Source organism: Mustela nivalis (assembly GCF_964662115.1).
Source record: "Mustela nivalis genome assembly, chromosome: 16".
Lineage (NCBI taxonomy): Eukaryota > Metazoa > Chordata > Mammalia > Carnivora > Mustelidae > Mustela > Mustela nivalis.
Window position 1 is genome coordinate 33,621,344 of NC_139035.1, and position 17,966 is coordinate 33,639,309.

General features: G+C 52.1%; 1 protein-coding gene across 1 annotated transcript in view; it reads right to left on the reverse strand.

Annotated features, from left to right (window-relative positions):
• Positions 1–17,966, reverse strand: part of PLXNA2 (plexin A2) — a 207,745-nt gene that overhangs the window by 29,661 nt on the left and 160,118 nt on the right. Inside the window, exon 13 of the mRNA XM_082704152.1 lies at positions 5,351–5,502. Coding sequence (XP_082560278.1) covers positions 5,351–5,502 — 152 coding nt within the window. The remainder of the gene's footprint in view (positions 1–5,350; positions 5,503–17,966) is intronic.

Below are 17,966 nucleotides of genomic sequence, written 5' to 3' on the forward strand. Positions count from 1 at the left end.
TCTAGAAACGGTGGGCAGCTGGAGGATATGGGAGAGTCTGAGGAAATCAGGTTCTTGGGGGTTCCTCTTGCCTGGAATTAGGAGGCATGGGGCGGGTGGGAAAGGGCCCCACCAGGCTCAGCAAAAAAAGGAAGCTAGGGACCGAAGAAAGGGCTCTGCTTTTCCTCCCAGCACCGTATGAGAGTTCCCAGGAGCCCAGTGCCCCCAGCAAGTCTGCTCAGTGGGAAGCCAGGAAAACAGAGCCGGGCCCACTAATCCCAAGCATTACCCTGGCACTGCGGGGAAGGTCGGTGTTTAACCAGCCACTGCTTATCTCCCCAGCTTCTCCAGGAAGCAAGGTAACTAAACAGAGATTTCATTTCGATGTAATAAAGCTTGCATTAAACAAATACACCGCATGCTCGCACACACGGCATGCCACGCCGATCTCCACCTCCTTCATAACAGTTAATCCCAAATAAGTACTTTAACTCCTGGTGAATATTGACTTAACATGCAATATCTGTCTTATTACGTTTAGCATATTAGATTCAACAAGAAAGTACTGAATGCACACGGAAGGATACGCTCCCTTCCCTTTCTCCGTGAATAAATAAATTAATTAGGAACCCAGAAAAAAGACAATTGTGATGATCCATTAGTATTTTACACATAACTGTCCTCTTAAACCTCATTAGCAGAGCATTCGAGAAGCTTAATTTAAGGTACCACATGTGGTTATTTTCATGCTGCTGCCTGCTTGGAGTCACAAATTTCTCACCCTGTTTCCTGGGCCCTAGTGCCTGCCCCTGGTTGGTGCAGGGTCCCCGCCAGCCTGCAAACCATCCCCTGTGCTCTCAAGGGGCCTGACAGGAGACTCTGTCATCTACTGCAGGGGAAGAGGAGGACACATAAGAGCGGGGGAGCACATAAATCTCTCTCCCTCTCTTCTAACCAGGGCCCTCTTGTTCCTTACTCGCTCTTCCCTACTCTGTGCTCGAGTCATCCTCCAGAAGACGGGAGGAGGAAATCATGGCAGGTTTGACGTCCTGGAGAAAGGAAATAGGAGGACATGTGAAAGTCCGGGGCATGTTTTTGATTCCTCGGTCCCAAGGGTCCACCTAGAAGAGGACAAGGCCTCGAAGGGACTGTTCAGCTGTCTCCGTAGGGAGTTAGCAAGGGGCTGGAGCCATTTAGCACACTGTCTTTTCTAGAACATTTTCTCACTCAGGGCTCATGTCGCAAGAGAGAAGCTCCTCATATGAAGGACCTGGGAGAGGAGGGGTGGACGGGAGATGAGCCCCGCCCAAGTGTCCAAGGCCAAGCGACGGTCATTGGTTCTGACGGCCCCACCTGGGAGGGCATGACTCAGGCGCAGGGGCTGGGCTGCAGTGAGGTGTATGTCCTCCCTGCCTTCACACTGCAACTGACACTTTTCCCCGCCTCCTCTCCTCGAGGTTAATTTCATCCTGCTGTGGGGAGCGGGCAGTGGGCAGCTGTGGGCCATAGGAGAGGGTTTGGGCTGGAAGGGAAGAACTGGGTGAGAATCCTAAGGAGCCAGCATGCGGAAGAACCCCAATGGCCTCTAACCCTTCTTCCATTCCTGGGATGCGATGCTTGTGCCAAAGGATGGAGGGGCATTCTTGAGTGCATCGGTCATAGGTACGTGTTCTCGGAGCCCAGGGAGAGAGGAAGGTGAAGGAAGAAGCAAGGGTAGCTGCAGGGAGTAGAAAGGCTTATATGGAGGAATGAGGGTCGGGACAAAACAGATTCAGGACGGTAATAAGAGTAAGAGTGAGAATTTATGGAGCCGTGATTGGGGCAGGCACTGCACAAGACAGGGTCTTGTGGCATCTCAGGCTCTCCTCCAAGGCGCGTCTTATCATTTCCGTTTTATGGGCAATGACACTCAGGCTCAGAGAAGCCAAGTGACTCATCCATGGTCACAATGGCTGAGCTGCGATTCAAATCCAGGGCAGCCTGCCTCCAAAGCTTGTGCCTTTGACCATTCTGTTCCACTGCTTCTAGGATTAATGGAACGCCTTCCATGTGTTTTGGGGTGGGGGTAGGTAGACATGGCAGAAATGCGAGGGAGCAGATGAGGTTGTTGCGGGTGTGGGGAGATGGGGGGGTAGGGTGGGGAAGTGCCACCTGATTTCCCAAGACTCTGTGAGCTGGCTACCCGTGCTCCCTACCTTCCTGGGTGTGGATGATCCCAGGCTGCAGTGTGAGCACCACTGCCTCCTTCAAGCCTTCCAAGTTGGCAAGGTTCCTGTGGTTGGATTTCTGGGGGCCTCCTGCCTTCTCGGCCTCCTCCTGGTGTATCTGGTGGCTCTAGGCTTCCTACATCTCATAAGGAGACCATAGCTGAGGATGCCTAAACTTTTTCCTTACAGAATGAGGAGCCTGACCAATAAGCACCCGGCTTCAGCATTTGGAGGTTCAACTCCTTCCTGGTTGAGAGGGAGCATCTGGAGACACATGTGTGACACTCACAGGCTCTCTGATGGTAGGAGGGGCAGTTCTGTGGGGCAGAGCGTTTACTGCTCTGACATCCTGAGGACCAGGATGCAGATGTATCTGCAACAGATGCAACTGTAGAGAACATCCAGTTCTCCATTCTCTCCAGATGAGACATTTGAGGATCTGGGAGCAAAGTGATTTGCCCAAAGTCACCCAGCTCACCAACAGCTGAGTTCCTGGGCCCTAGTCCAAGGTGCTCACCCCCATACCGTACCACACCCCCCAGCCTGGCAGAGACGGTGCCTTTCTCCCGCTGAGTGTACACTCCTGTGGTGAGAGCCCAGGCAGGAACATCCAGCCAGCCAGGCCTGGGTTCACAGGTACAGCAGAGGAGGCAGGAGGAAGGCAGGGGGTCTGAGGACCCTGGCGGAGTCCCTCTTGCGTTGTCCCTGTCCCTGGAGGGGCAGACTTTAAGCCTCTACCTGCATTGTATCACCCGGAACATGTCCTATTATGGAATCGGCGGGCCCTCCACAGACAGGTGGGTGCTGATTGCAGGACTAAGTGGGACCCTTTAACCAACATTAGCCTAATTGCTGAGTGATAGATGGAATGGCACAAGCATATGGTGAGCCATTACTGTGCCCGCTAATCCTGCCCGCACCCGGGACACTGTGCTGGCCCGTTTAGCCAAATTCATCTCTCCCAGACATCTGTAACGATTGTGCCTGCTGCTCGCTGCCTCGGATGGAGGCTTAAATGATGTTCACAAACTCCGAAACCTTGAGAGTGGCGATGACCCTGGCACGGTGGGGAAGCAGGGCTGCCCCAGCTGAGGTGCAGAGAGGGCTTGCTCCCTCCTGTCCGCCTGGCACCCCAGAAGAAGGAGGTTTTCTAGGGTGCCCGGCCACTGGCCTCAGCCGGGACCCCAGGTGACCAGTCGCCTCCCTGGGCTCTCCTCACCTCCTCACTTCTCGTGTCTCTCGGCACTTTCTCCCTCGCGGCCCTGAGTGAGGGTGGTGCCTTTGATTTCAAAGACAGAATACTGCCACCCATTCCTAGGGCACACCGTAGTGTCCGTTTCTGCATCTTACTGAAAGTCTCCCAAACCCCGTGCAGTGGAATCATGACTTCCATCAGGCTGAGGAAGGTCAGAGAGATCAGATAGTCTGCTGAGGTCTCAGACCTGGTGAGCAAAGCAGCTGGAACTTAGACCACCTATGAATTCCAAATCACATGAGATCTCTGTGTCCAGCTGCTCAAGAGTTTGTACTTCTCAGCTCAAAGCCTTACCCGGCGGCCCCCCAGACCTTCTCCTTTGGAGCCCTGTGGCATCTCACCAAGCTGGACACTTGGCCTGTGTCCAGAGGTGCAAGGCGGCCCTTGAGGCCACGGCGGATTCGGTGTCAGTGGGACCGAGTGTCTAGCCCAGCTCAGCAGGATGCTGACCTGGAAGGACTCTGTCCTGCCTCCTGTCCCAGATGCTTTCACCTTTTCTTCTGGCTCCTCTCCCTCACCTCTCTCCTGGAGACCCAGCCAGCCTTTCCTCTGAGATTCAGTCCTTGCAGAGACAAGATTGTCAGGGGAGGATCTCGTCTGAAGGATCAGAATAGCTCCTTCCTGTCCCCACTTGTGGGGGCGAGCAGACCTCCATGTGGTCCTCAGAGTTTGCAAATTCACTCCTCTGACTCTGACCCTACTCTGGGCCATGTCAGGATCATGGGCCCTGACCCCATAGGCCACTCTCTGATGGATCATGGGATGATCGTCAGACCACTCTTGTCCAGGAGCCTTGTCCCATCGCTCTTAGGACACAGGAGAGACCTGGAGGAGAAGTCAGGGGCCTCAGGTTCCCGCTCTGCCTCCGACACTTGTGCACAGAGTGGACTGGGGAAGTCCTTCCACTTCTCCAAGCCTTTGGCTTTCTCCTGCTTTGTCAAGGGCGATAGCAACATCTATCTCTCAGAGTCCCTCCCAATTAAAGTGAGATAATGGATGAGAAAGGGCAAGTACTGACAGAAGATAAAGTGATGTCATTTTCCTGGTTGTTACCAGAGGCTGGCTCTGGGGACGTCAGGGGGAGGAGCCTGGGGCTCCAGGAGGTGGAGCTAAGGGAGAGAAGCCCCTCCCACAACCCCCACTCTGGTGAGGGCTCCTAGCACCCCTGGTCCAGCTGTGTTCTCAATGGAACCAGGGTGACCTGACTCCACTTTACCTGACAAATCATGCAGAATGCTCCGGCTGCTCCCCCTCGCTGTCCCTTGTCGGGTAGGAAGCCTCCCTCCTGCCAAACTCCCGCCCCCAGCTTTGTGCCCAGCTCCTGCCCACCGACTCCACAGCGGTCGCCACTGCCAAATGAACGCCCCAAATTGGAACATATGTCACTCCTGGAGCCCCGTTCGCCTGTCCGCTGCTACACGCCTATTTTCTAATTTCCAGCTGACATTTCCCTTAGTGAAATAAATGAATTTGCTCCGGCGGAGGCCCTGCTCGGATTAAGCTGCTGTCAGAACCCCATGAGCCAAACAAATTGTTGCTCGCAGCCCACCGAGCGGGATGCATTCCAATGGGGGCTGGCAGGGGAGGGGCCAGGGAGACCCAGGAGGAGCCTGGGCTGGTTGGGAACATGGCTCAGTCACCACTGGCCAGGCGAAGACGGAATGAGGGGCAGCGTCGTGCGGGGACCTCGGAGGCCTCAGGAGCCAGGGAACGGGGCATCGCAGAGGGTATGAGGCTTCGGGAGAGGAGGCGGGGTAGAAGAGGGCTCTGGGCAGGCTTCTGGGGGCAGGGTCCACGGGAGGAAAGCAATGCGAGGGAATCCTGGAGACATCCCAGGGAAGGGAATGGGAGAGTCCCCACCCTGAAGCTGCATGGGGAAAAGGGCGGGGCCAGAGCGCGCTGGACTCACTGCTCAGCGATGATGTAATCCCCCGGCAGGGGGGTGCAGGGCACCCCAGCCACCTGCACGTGGTGGGCGATCTCAGAGAAGTCCAGGCCCAGGTTCACGCCATGGATCGTCACTCGAGTCCCTCCTTCAGGTGGTCCAGACACCGTCAAGATCTGCGGGAGGGAAATGGGATCACAAACCTGCGGGGCCACAGGCAGCAGGGTCCTCACCGTGCCCAGAGGGAGGCTGCAGGACCCTTGCACACCTGGAATCTGGGGGAACGGAGCATGTTTCCTTTATTTATTGTAGCCTATCTAGGTTCCTGACATCATCTCGTTTTATATGACTTCCTTGGATCCTGAGGTCATTAATTCATTCATGCATTCATTTACTTAAAAAAAAAATTATCAGCAAGGCCTGTATGAAAACCCTCCTTTGAGATATGTCTCTAATTCACAAGCTGTCAGATTGTGATCAAGTCACCTAATCTCTTGAAACCTCAGTGCTTAGTTGTGAAGGTGGGGATAATCTTCTCTACCAGGCTGGCGGGTAAAGGGCTTTGTCATTGTTCTGTGCTATTATTGCCTCTCCCGCCTGCTAGACGCTGTGGGGGTTACAATGGCGAATAGTCCGGAAATCAGGAAATTTGCCCTCAAGGAACTTCTGGTCAAGGAGGAAGAGATAAAGGAAGCTTTAAATAACGCTGATGCGGGGCACACAGTGATAAGATCGATTCAGAGGAAATCTGTGGGAGCCCAGAGGAGTCCAAGATTAGGAATTCCTTTGCGGGTATGGTGAAAGATGCAAAGTGTGTTTGACATTGTGCGGCAAAATAAAATAAAATAAAATAAAATAAAATAAAAAAACAATCCCATGATGCCTGCTGGAATCATGAAAAAAAAAAAACCAAAAAACTTCAGGATTTCCAAATTTTGCTGGCTTTTCATTAGCAAAGATCATTCCGTTAGTTCCTAATTCAGTCACCAAATGTCTCATTTTGCTTTGCCCCAACAGGAAAAGATATCAAGCTCTCTCGAGGTGTAAACCTCTGTCTGAGATTAGATAAGGCTCTTGGAAAAATGCAGCTCTTTGGGATGGAACAGATAGAGAGCCCAGGGAATAAGTTCATCCTTTGTGGTCCATACTTATCTGAAGCAGGAGGAAGTTAGAAGTCAAGTGAATCACTGGAAGCAGGCTCAGGGTATCTTACGGTAAGATTCTTGTCCAACCTATATGTACAACTGTAAAAAAGTCTGAAGCTCTTTTCACTACACCATAAGAAAGGCAAGACCAGGTGGGAGGGAGGGGTGGAGAGAGGGAAGGGTGGCTTGGTCAAGGCCAAGACCACCAAAGTCTCCTAAATGAAGCTGCAGCCTGGGACCTTCTGCCCTTGGGTACTGCTGGGAGCCTCCCTTTAACCCTATACATACTGGCAGGGCATCCAGTGGGCAATGGAGTCAAATGTGTCCCAGGGCAGAGATGATAGATCAGTATAGGTGAAATGCTGCAGAGGGTTCTAGAAACTCTTCCCTCTTTCCTGCTCCCCAGAGGGGCAGTGAGATCTTCCTGTGATGTGAGCACTATGACTTGTGCAAACAACTTGACCATGGATGCCCAGGTGATGGTGGGCAGAGAAGAGAGGTTGGTGGGGAGGAGGACTGGAACAGGCCTCCTTCCCCACCGGGCTGACCCTTGGGATCTCATCAAGTTGGCTGCAAAACCAGGACTTGGAATTCAGTCCGCCTGACCCCATCCTCTTTTGCAAGTCTTACATTGCGTGGTTTCCTTTCTTCCTTGACGGGGCCTCATTTCACCCAAGTCACCTTGTCTGAGGCTCTCCATTCCTTCTCTGGGAATAAAATATCCCACCCTCTGAATAAAACTAAATAAGATTCATGAACTGAATCAAGAGAAGGAGAGTGGAGTTGGCTTGGAGGCATTTCTGTGTTGGGTGTGAGTTGGAGTAGCAGAACAATGCAGAGAGGAAAGAGCTGGCCTGAGGAAGCAGTAACCCCATAGCTTTCCTGTGTGTGTGTGGGGGGGGGCAGAATCTAAAAATAACCCATAGGGGATCTTGGCTGTCACACTCCTCCCCTGGAACCTGGGCCTCCTTGGCTCTGCTAGACAGACCCTTGTTAATGAGGAACAGGGAAGGGGATGCCTCTATGCCCCTGCAGGAGACATCAGTCAGAAGGAATTTGCTTTGAGCAAATTCAAGTGCCCGGTTCTCCTTTGATCCAGGACTGAGCTCCACAGGCCCCTCCTGCCCCTCCCCCAGTCACCTGGATGACAGGAACCCACCTATCAAACGGAACTGACAAAACTGTGGTGATCGCTTTGCTCTCCTTCCCCCACTTTTATTTTTAAAAATACATTCTTTTGCTCGCTGCAGTTAATTACAACCTTTCAGAAAAACTGTGAAACGAAATCTTTCTGGAATGCCTAAAAATATTTCCATCTCGCAGGTAGCATGTGGGGATTGTGCTGTGGATATATACAGCGTTGGCAGGCTCTGCAAAGCAGCTTCCTTCAGCTGGCGAGTCATCGCAGCGTCCCCTTCTGACATTCAAGGGTGGGGTCTGAGACATGACTGTCCCTGGGAGGGGCCGCAGGGTCCATCTGCCAGCCCAGAGCTGAGCAGAAGCATAAGCCAGCTTGCGTGTCGCATAAGCCAGCATATTGTTTACAGAAGAAAGACTTCTTCTTCTTCTTCTTCTTTTTTTTTTTTTAATTGTTAGCAAGTGTTGTAGTCTTGGCATGAAGACATGTGCAAAGAGATAGCTAGTTTGGGGTGTGGAGACGCCAGCCGATCACTTGTAAGCTAACTAACAGCTGCTGGAATCCAAACCTGGAGAACCAGAGTCCTCAGGAGTCATTGGAGAAGGCCTGGGGGATGCTGGGGCCCTGGGGGTCTTCTTTCCCACACAGCACGTGCTCCGTGCTATCCTGCCGGCACCTGGGGTAGGTGGCAAAGGAGTTTGGGGTCGAAGCATTAAGCAACCACCGTGCAGGCCCAGCGCTTATGAGGGACCCAGCTTACGTCTTCCTTGCTTAAAACAAAACTGATGTGTAAAAGTCAAGATTTCCCAAACACAGCTGAGGAGGTGAGGATTTGATTTGCGAAAGGATTCCCCAGGTCTCCATTACCGATGACTTCCAAATCTATATCGTCTGCTCCGACCTCTCTCCTGAGCGCCATATCCATATATCCAATTGCTCCTGGACATCTCTGCTTCCACAGGTATGTCCCTCAGGCCCCTCACTTTTCACCGTGTCTGAAAATGAACTCTTAATTTTTCCTCCTTCCACTCCCAACCTGATTATCCTCCCAGATTCTCTTTCAAGGTTAACGGCATCACTGTGCCCCCAGCCAGGACCCTTGCAAGCACCTTCACCTGTCTCCTTTCCCTCACCTACCTACCATGTACAATAAATAACAGTCACCTGGCACTAGCAGATCTTATTCCCCGGCATCTTCTGAATGTGTGCCCCGTTCTGTGTTCCCGGGCGGCGATAAGCAGCTCTCACTCACACTAACTGCAAGGTGCTCCAATGTTAGAGCTAACTTCCTCTTGCCACCGGTTGACCTCCATGAACGCACCCTTGGCCAGGTGACTAGTCGCTTGCTCGGAAAACCTTTAATGGCTCTGACCACGGACAAAGCAAATTCCCTCATTCCTGGCCTGGCACACGTCCTTCAAGTTCTTCTTCTTCTTCTATTTTTTTTTTTTTTTTAAGATTTTATTTATCTGAGAAATAGAGCATGACAGGGAGTAGCATACTTCACCCCAACCCCCCCACCCCGAGCAGAAGGCCCGATGCGGGACTAGATCCCAGGACCCCAAGATCATGACCCAAGACGAAGGCAGACGCTTAAGGGACTGAGCCACCCAGGCGCCCCTCATCCTTCAAGTTCTGATCTTTGTTACTTCTTCAGCTACATCTGCTATCTTATACTATGTCCTCCATGTTCTACCCAGATGCCAGCTATTCCTGCCAGCGGTTCCTGCCCATGCATAGCACTTTAACCATCTCCATGCCTTTGCTTCATGTGTGCTCTCCCCAGTTTAAAATCAGAGTGAGCCAAGGTGGAAGTCTGGGCTCAGGGTGCAAAGGAACAGAGAAAGGTATCCTGTCAGACACATTCCCTAACACCTGAGGGCTTCCAGGTAGCTCAGAGAATAACGGCCTTGAGGTCTGAGCAATGGCGTGGAGTGGTAAAAACCCAGGCATCCTGCTTTCCTTGCTTCTCCCAGGACCAAGTATCAGGGAGAAGCTATAGAGGGGGGGCTTTATGGAAAAGGACTTACTCTCCAGAAAGAGAGTGAACAGGATCTTTTAGGATGCCACTTCAGAGCAGACAGCAGTGGGATTCCACATCCACCCTAGAGATGGCCCACAAGCAATCCTAAAAGCAACATTAGATTCTGGGTGCTGTGTGTAGCATCTGTGAAGCTTGGTTCTCTTGGGAGAAGGACATAGGTCTATAACGATCAAGTTGGTGGAGTTCCCTGCTTGCAGAACTACAAGGAGGACCTTTCCGATCAGGAAGAAGTTCTGGGGCTTCAGGGAAGGGGAGAGCTAGCCTCCTGCAGGGGTGAGAGTGAGAGGGCAGGATGGGAGTTATATAGACCACCCCCACTGACTGACAGAGGGGAACCAAGACAGGGGAGGGATGGTGGCCAGCTCCACGTGTCCTGGCTTCCAGTTCAGAAGGCCCTTGCTGCTGGCTGCTCTGGGAGAGGGAAGAGAGCCCACCGGGGACCCGGGGAGCACCTGCAGCAGGAAGACAGCAAGACAGACTTGAGCCTGAATGTCCGCTCTACCACATGTGAGCAACATGACCTTCAATCTCAGGGTCCTTATCAGAAAGCAGATAACAATACTTCCCTCCCAGGGATGTTCTGAAGGTTAAGGAAGACAACACTGGAAAGTCCCTAACGGGACAGTGGGTTAGAGAGCAGGTCTGGACAGCTGGCAGTTTCCTCTCCCGTGTTCCCCCTGCACCTGTGCCTTCCCAGATCATGAAGATATGGGATGGTGGAGTGGCAGGGAGTTTATAGAGGCTGGCAGTCTTTCTGTTTCTCTGGAAGGAGGACACAGGGACCAGGGAACGTAGACGCAGACGTGACTGGGGGTAGAGAGCGCTGCCCATGGGCTGACTAGAGAAAACCTGAGAGGCATCCTACAGCCTGAGCCTGTCCATGCTGCCGAGGACGGGAACTTGGCTTTGGGGGATTCTGGGCCCTGTGCGGAAGCATACTCTGAGCCAGACATCACCCTTTCACCCAGAATAAATTTGGGAGGACACTGGCCCTGTCTAAAATGGTCTTCATTCTTTCCTCCCTCCTTTCTAGCCATTTCTTTTTCCCTTGGCAATTAGCCATTCTGGGGTAGGCAAAGCATCACACAATGAACTCAATGAATACGCTTCCAGGAAAGTAATTCTGAATGAGACACCCACACAAACAAACGGTTTGACAGTCTGGGATGTGGATGAGTGTGTGTGAGTGTGTGTAGTGAGGGTGTGCAGAGAGGGGGAGGGGAGCTGAACCCGTGTGAAATCAACTGCGATCTTTAGATATTGATCATTTCAGCCCCATGCTACTCAGCACGTACTCTCCGTGGACCAGAAATCTATCGAACTTCTCTGTGGATCTCAAAAGCAGGGGATGAGGTAGAGAAGTGCCCAGAAGCAGCTGCTGTTGCGGGGGGTGAGGGGAAGAGGGCTACGGCACTCCTGTGTTCTGTGCTGACTCCCGCTGTGCCCTCCCCGACCCACCTCCCCAGGGCTCAGGTTCAGCTCTCTCCTGTACAGCATGTGCTCCTGGGGAGAGCTAAGGGTCCACAGGGCTATAGGATCTAAAGGCCAGGTGCATTTGACAGGCTTCTCCCCACACTGGCCAGACATGTCCACTGACCAAGGCCTACCTCTCCTACAAGCCTCTACTAAGGCTTTCTCCCCCGTGAGGCTTTCTCTGACCCCCTGGGGCAGATTTCATAGCACCTGCTCCCACACTCCCACTGCCTTTAGTGAATGCCCCGAGAAAGTCATGGGCACGCCAGGTTGTAAACCGCTTCTTTTCTCAATAAGATAATTACTATCTTGGGACAGAGACGATCTCACTTTTGCTTAGCGACCTGATACTTAGCACACTGCCTGGAACACAGCAGCCCTGCGTAAGTATCCCCAGGTCTTTACTGCTGGGAAACGCTGGTCCCAACCAGATCGCAGAGCAAACTGTGTTCTCTAAAGACGGCGGGGGGATGGGTGTGTTCTCAAACTGTGTTCTCTAAGGACCGGTCCATGTGTGGTTCGGGTGCAATGCAGTATTGCAACAACCGAATCTCAAGAAATTCCGCTGCGCTTGCTCTCAACTTTCATTGAAGTGCACTTCTGGTGTGATCCCTCATTGAACAGATGAGTGAACACCTGCCTCCTTGTCAGACGCCTTCCAGGTATGGAAGACAGCAGCGAAGCCGCCCTGGCCTGGCTTCTGCCATTCTGTTAGCCTTTTGTCGGAAGATCTTGTTTTCCAGACCCTTCAATCATTTCAGATGCTTTTCTCTGGACCCTGGGGCTTCCAGGCATCCTCTGAGAGTCTAATGACCCAAAGGAAGCTTGTGGCTGGTGCGCAGGCCTGTTTGAAGTACAGTAAATGGCGCCCATGCAATGACTTCCCGCTGCTTGTCACACACACCATGATACTTAGCACACTGCCTGGAACACCATGAACCCGGCCAGCCCAGGGCAAGTCCCAGAGGGAGGCTAAACCCTACATCTCGTTTCCAGGTCCATTTTTTTCTTTTTTTCTCCCTCCCTGGGGTCCCTTCCCCTATGTAGGTACCTCTCACCCTACTAGTCTCTTCTCCTGCAAGAAACCTTTATTTGCATCATCGTGGGAACTTGTGTTATGACCCTGCCCCAAGAGCACTGGCTTTTTAGCTGACTGTAAAATAAAACATTTGTCTATATGCAGCCTTTGGAAGAATAATGTGGGAAATGGGTTACAGCAGAGGCCTCAGTCCAGCAGCCCTATGCCCTCCCCAGAAGCAGTCACTGGTGGTGCCCAGGTGTATAGGTGGGTAGCCCATGTCTGGCTGGGACTTTTTATCAGCTCATCCTATGCCTAGATGGGTGAGAAGTAGGATGTGGGATGAGGCTGGCCTGTGCTGATGGTAGGGGACTAACTAGTCTCCTGCTGGGCCCTCTCCAAGCCTCCTCGAGCCTCTTATGGGAACCACTTCTCCATCTCCTGAGACCCCACCTGCCAGCCATGCAGCCCCACGGAGTCCCGCTGAGCTCCTGCGCACCCCCGCCAGACCTGGGCTCCTGCCAGACTGTGTCGTATCTGTTTTCCACCGTGGGCGCCGTGACCTGGAAAGCAGCCGCCGTGATGCTACACTCGCCCTGATTCTTGCAGTCACTAATTGAACAGTTCGGAGGGAACTGTGCCACAAAGCCGCCCAAGGGCGGGAGCAGATGCGGCCCATTAATTACAGCTGGGGAGCTCCGGCGGGCTTCACCCAGGAGAGGAGCGCTCGAGGTGCCCCAGGCCCAGGGGCCCGGCAGCCTGGGGAGTGCTGCCCAGGGCCCCTCCTGGGACTTGGGCGGAGCCTTGGAGGGTAGTGTAGGGGGCTCCTGCAGGGTAGGGGCCCAAGGGGTCAGAGGAGGGCCGCTCCTTGGTGGAGGCCTCACGAGGCCCGGCTTCCATCCTAGTGAAGCTGGCTTCCTTGGGTCACAGCTCCTGCCCGATAGACATGGTGGGAGGGAAGACAGACACTGAACAGTGGCCCCTGTTACTGAAGATTCTGATAACGCTGCCTGCCATCATTTATTTCATTTCCTCTATCATCGCATATTCTCATACCATTTCATTAGGTACTTATCATGAACTAGGAATTTTGCCAAGGGCTTTACATATTCTATCCCACTTAGGGCTCAAAACAAGCTTCGAGGGAGGTCCTATTGTAATTTCCTTGTTACAGATGCAGAATAGCACCCAGAGAGGTTAAGTAATTTGCTCAAGGTTACACAGTGAGCGGCAGAGCCCACCAGGTCCCCCTAACCTGTGCTTCCAGCCTCCACAAGACGCTGCCTGAGTTGACCTCCTCTTGCCCTGGAAAAGACCCCTTGTTCATCAGCTGGGAGAACTCATAACCTAGCCGACTTGTGGGTTTCCCTCTGCTCAGGTTCCCCCAGCCCCTCTCCCAGGGCTAAGGCCAGAATGTGCGACTTTCCAAGAATCTCTGCCATTGGCATTGCTGGTCTCTGCCATGTCTCTGATCTTCTCCACTTCCCCCACCCCCTCTCTGTCCCCATTCCACCTGTGGATGTCCACACACCTGCCTTGGCCTTGCCCTCTTGTCATCTCTGCCTGTGCTTGTCCAGTCTGATGCCTGGAGCAGGGACGACTGGTTTTCTTTCCTTCTCGGCGGTAGGCTGGAAGAGCGCTCTGTGCCGGCACCTTCCCCCACTCCGACCCTATGGGCTGAGAATTCTGGTTTCCTAAGTGAGCCCATGAAAGAGATGAGGGATAGTGTACAGGTCACATGTGGGGCTCTAGAGTCAAGTAGCTGCGGGTTAACTCCTGGTTCTAAAACTTACTAGTGGGTGTCTTCGATAACATTGTCACCCCTCATTGTGCCTTGGTTGCCTCATCTGTAAAATGGGGCTAATGATCCTGGTAGTCCCACCCTCATCCAGGATGTTAGAAGGTCTACATGAGATGACATGGCTGATAAAAGCAGTTCTGGGTGCCCGGTGAGCACTTGGTGAAAGGTAGATACAATATTTCTTATTACGAGTTTATGGTGAAGAAGTCCGGGCAGAAACCAGGCTAGCTGAATTCCAGAAGACAAGTGGCTGGTGTCGAGATGGCTCAGCACGGCTGCCTCTCTGATGGGCCTGTCCAGCTCCTTCCATGGCTCCAGCAGGCGGTCAGCACCCTACACAGGCTTCCTAAGAGCACCTGGGACAGACTGACATCAAAGCCTCCCAGAGCAGCCAAGGGAGGGGAGCCCAGAGAAGGTGCTCCAGGACAGACACCCCGCTGCTGATGGACAGGCTCTGTAGTAAAAACTTCTGTGCCTGAGACTGGGATCACGCCCTGAGTGCCCGACCCCCAATCAGGACCAGCCAGGGAGGACAAGCTGCCAGTACTGGGGCAGCTAATCTTCTTCTGACTCAGCCACTTAGTCCCTCCCTGCTGGCTGGAGCTTTCCTGACTTCAGAAGGCAGAGGCGCCAACTCTGTGCCTGCACATTCTGATGCCATCCTGATACTTGGCCAGAGACACCTGGAGGCTGGCTGGGTGCACAATGGCAAATGGTCACATTCTTTTCCACTTTGGGCGTGTATGTGTATGAGCACAAGTGTGCAGGCAAGTGTGCACACTCTTCAAGGTGGGCTAGAGCCCAGCGGACGCGCTCTGCGGGGATCTTTGGCCCTGGTGGCACCAGCTCTCCTACCCGGCGTGAGTCCTTGCTGGCTCTGTCTTAGCTGATAGTACATTCAAAACCTAATTGTTATCTCAGCAGAGTAACTCCATTATTCATTCTGACACCATCCCCCGTTAGCTGTTTGTTGCAGTGATGTTATATTAATGAGGCCTGCAAATAAATGAACGGGAGATCAGAGTGCTGACTTGTTTCTCAGGAAAGCTGGCTGACATATTTATTTATTTGTTGGGAACTTTGCAGCGAGTCTTTCTGGCCCTGGGCAGGTGGCTTTTGGCCTCTCCTGCAGAGATCTGGTGCAGCCTTACGGATAAATACTTGTAAATGTTCAACTCCCCGAACAATTTCACAAATGCATTCACAACCGAGAGAATCCGGGAAAGAAAAAAAAAATCTACTTTCAATTATTTGGGCAAATGGAGAGCAGACGGAATGCAAGAGCAGTGGATCATCTCCAACAAATATTGTATCAACTATTATTTTTGCTTGGTTTTAGAGAGCGATGCACATGGTTTTCCACATTTGGTTTTCTCTTACAGTTACACATACCTAAGATAGTATTAAAGAGAATTTATGTTCCCTGAGCATCAACTAGTAAGGGACTGGGCAAGTTAATGACATTGAAAAATTCATAAAGTAAAATCTACAATGGGGTCGATGGAGAGATGATTGTAAAACCGGCTGCACTACAGCCTGGCATCAGTGCGGTCAGAAACACAGGTGAGCTCAGAAACGCACAGGAATATTCTTTGGTACCCCAAGGTTGATAGGTTCCTGGCCAATCCCTGAGGACCCCAACCCTGGAGATTTGCCCTTGCATTTCAAGCCCACTTTGCTTACTCTTCCCTCTGGTCTCTAGCATCACTGCAGGTGTGAGCTACATAGGCCCCATCCTCTGGGCTCAGATTCAGCTCAGATGCTTAAAAAGAATGAACCACCATGCTCGGTAAATTCCAACTTCGATCTCAACCCCATCATCCCACTGATAGACACAATCAGAAACTCACCAGATCAAGTCTGATAACTCTAATCAACATACATAATTAAAGTAACATCTATCCTATAGACAAGAAGGGGGTTACCCTAAGTTTAAACACACCTAAAATGCTCCTCCTGTTCCCCCTTCACTCATAGGAGTTAAGTGTAGACTTAATTATGTCTAGGAAGTCAGGTAAAGGTTACCTTAAAGCTCAATATAAAGGGTGTGTCAATGCTCCCAGTTTTTCTGGCCTCCCCTGGGACCTTCCAGAAGAATTCTGATCCTGGGCACAGATATTTTTGGTACACTTGCAGTGGAGTGAGGTGGAAAAGTGTATGGCCAGAGAAAACTCCTCCATTCCTCTGACCAAGAGAGCTAGCATGGTATTGTGGGTGAGTCTACATTCTGGAGTCAGAAGGCCCTGGTTTTGAATTCATTCCGCCACTAACGAATTGGGTGACTCTGGGCAAATTATTTACTTTCCAAAGCACTGTCTCCTCAACTCTTAAATGAAGATAATTCTGGGCATCTTGCAGGATTGTTAGGTTGGGTAGGTGTGCAAAGGTCCTGGTGCACAGGAGAGTGTGGCTGTTATTGTGAACACTCCCAGAACTAGGATGGGGCTCACGTCTGTTCATGTCCCCGGCCTGAGGTAAGTGTCCTCATTAGGTGTCAAGACCAGGATCCCTGCTGTAGTCTTCCTTCTACACAGAAGACAACAGAAAAGCGTGTAGATGAGAAGTCTCTGTCCTAGGTCCTTTGGATGAAGCAGAATGGCCTGGTGGGCAAGCAAATTCCAGCCTCCTCCAGGTGGCCTATTTCAGGGATAGGCTGGGATTTTGCAGTGACACTGCACCTCCTGCCTCTCCTCCCAGAACTAACTTATCCACATGATAACTTCCAAGCCTAGCACAGCAACTGGCATGCAGTAATCGCTCATTAAATGAATATTTATTTGTTGCAACGCTCTGTTATGGGTTGAATTTTATCCTCCTCAAATTCGTATGTGAAAGTCCTAATTCCCATTACCTCAGGATGTGACCTATTTGGAGAGAGGTGCCATTCCAGAGGTCATTAGTGTGGGGGCTTATGCAATATGACTGGAATCCTTCTTTAGACAAACAAACAAGCAAACAAAAATCAGAGACAGACATAGGAAGGAATGTCACGCAGTGATGAAGACAGCACATCTACCAGCCCAGGAATGCCAAGACTGCAGCTCTGGCACGGAACAGATCCTCCTCGTGGCCCTTGGAAGGCCCCATCCTGCAGACGCCTGGATCCGGGACTTGCAGCCTCCGGCACGGCGAGACAACACAGAGCTCTTGTTTAAACCCGCTCCGATGGTTGTTTTATGTCACCGCAACCCACGCTGACCAACACAGTCACTGAGTGGAGATCTCTGTCGTGGGAGCTCTAGAGCCCCTCGACCCTTCCTACGTTTTCCTCCCCAATTACATATTCGGTCTCCTTTTCCTTTCTGCCCCTTCCCAGCTCGTCAGAAAATGTTGCTTCTGGGCCTTCCTTTCTAGTGGGTGGCTTGTGCCATCTTCCTCTTTGAGATCCTAGCAGTTCTGGAAGCACAGCAGCGTGGAGGGACAGGCATCTCGCGGCCTCTCTGAAGCTCTGCACGTCTCTTGTCCCCATGGTGGAACAGGTGACACGTGCACAGACACAGGCATGAGAGCTAGAATGGGAGCAGCCTAGGATGCCCCCCATGGGGGACAGCATCGTTATCACACCACGGGCTGGCTGAGAAGGAGCAGACGGTGAGTCCTGAGGGGGGTTCCAACCTGCAGTTTACGCCGACTGAGAAATTCTTACATTGGCTGTAAGACTTGTCCTCAGTGGAGCTGCCCTAGGAGGTGGGTCTCTAGGGGTGGGCTTAGTTGCCATGGAGACTGCTGGGTGAGAAGGGGTTAAGGATGAACCCAGCTGTTCACTCAGCTAAGCTTGGGCCCACCCCTTTTCCTAAAACAGAACAAATTCGAGGTCAATTCATCCATCTCTCTGCCCCTGGGCAGGGCAGTGCCCATTCCGGCCTCCATCTGTTTCCAGTACCAGAAATCCTGCTGCCTCCAGCAGCCACCGCTGGCCATCAGAGCCTCCTTCCTCTCTCACCACCCACATTTTTGTTACTACTCCTTGCCATAAGCACACAGCCTAAATTAAATCGTAAGGAGACATTAGCCATCTTCA